Consider the following 255-nt stretch of genomic DNA (forward strand, 5'->3'; position numbering starts at 1 on the left):
CATCTCGGTGCCGATGTCGTGGAATCTCTTCCAGAGGTCGGCGCACTGCAGCTCCACCTGGATTTCATCCATAGAGGACACGGACAGCGTCTGGGGATCGGGGACTCGAGGGGGAGCCAGGTCCGGGCAGGATTCATAGGAGCAGGACGTCCTCTCCGCCAGGACCTCGGTGTCCGAGCTGGTGCTGTGCTCCGAATCTGCCGGAAACACAAACATGTCAGATCCACATCTGGGTACAATTCTAAAACACGGCCT

At 58.8% G+C, this 255-nt stretch overlaps 1 protein-coding gene across 1 annotated transcript in view; it reads right to left on the bottom strand.

The window, feature by feature from the left end:
• The window catches only part of TBX15 (T-box 15), a 24,165-nt gene extending 23,973 nt beyond the window's left edge, over positions 1-192 (bottom strand). Inside the window, exon 1 of the mRNA XM_018574457.1 lies at positions 1-192. This exon is cut by the window's left edge and continues 31 nt beyond it. Coding sequence (XP_018429959.1) covers positions 1-72 — 72 coding nt within the window. The 5' untranslated portion in view covers positions 73-192.
• Positions 193-255: the final 63 nt, after the last annotated feature.

This window comes from Nanorana parkeri, unplaced genomic scaffold, assembly GCF_000935625.1.
Source record: "Nanorana parkeri isolate BGI_ZX_2015 unplaced genomic scaffold, ASM93562v1 scaffold2976, whole genome shotgun sequence".
In the NCBI taxonomy this organism is placed as follows: Eukaryota; Metazoa; Chordata; class Amphibia; order Anura; family Dicroglossidae; genus Nanorana; species Nanorana parkeri.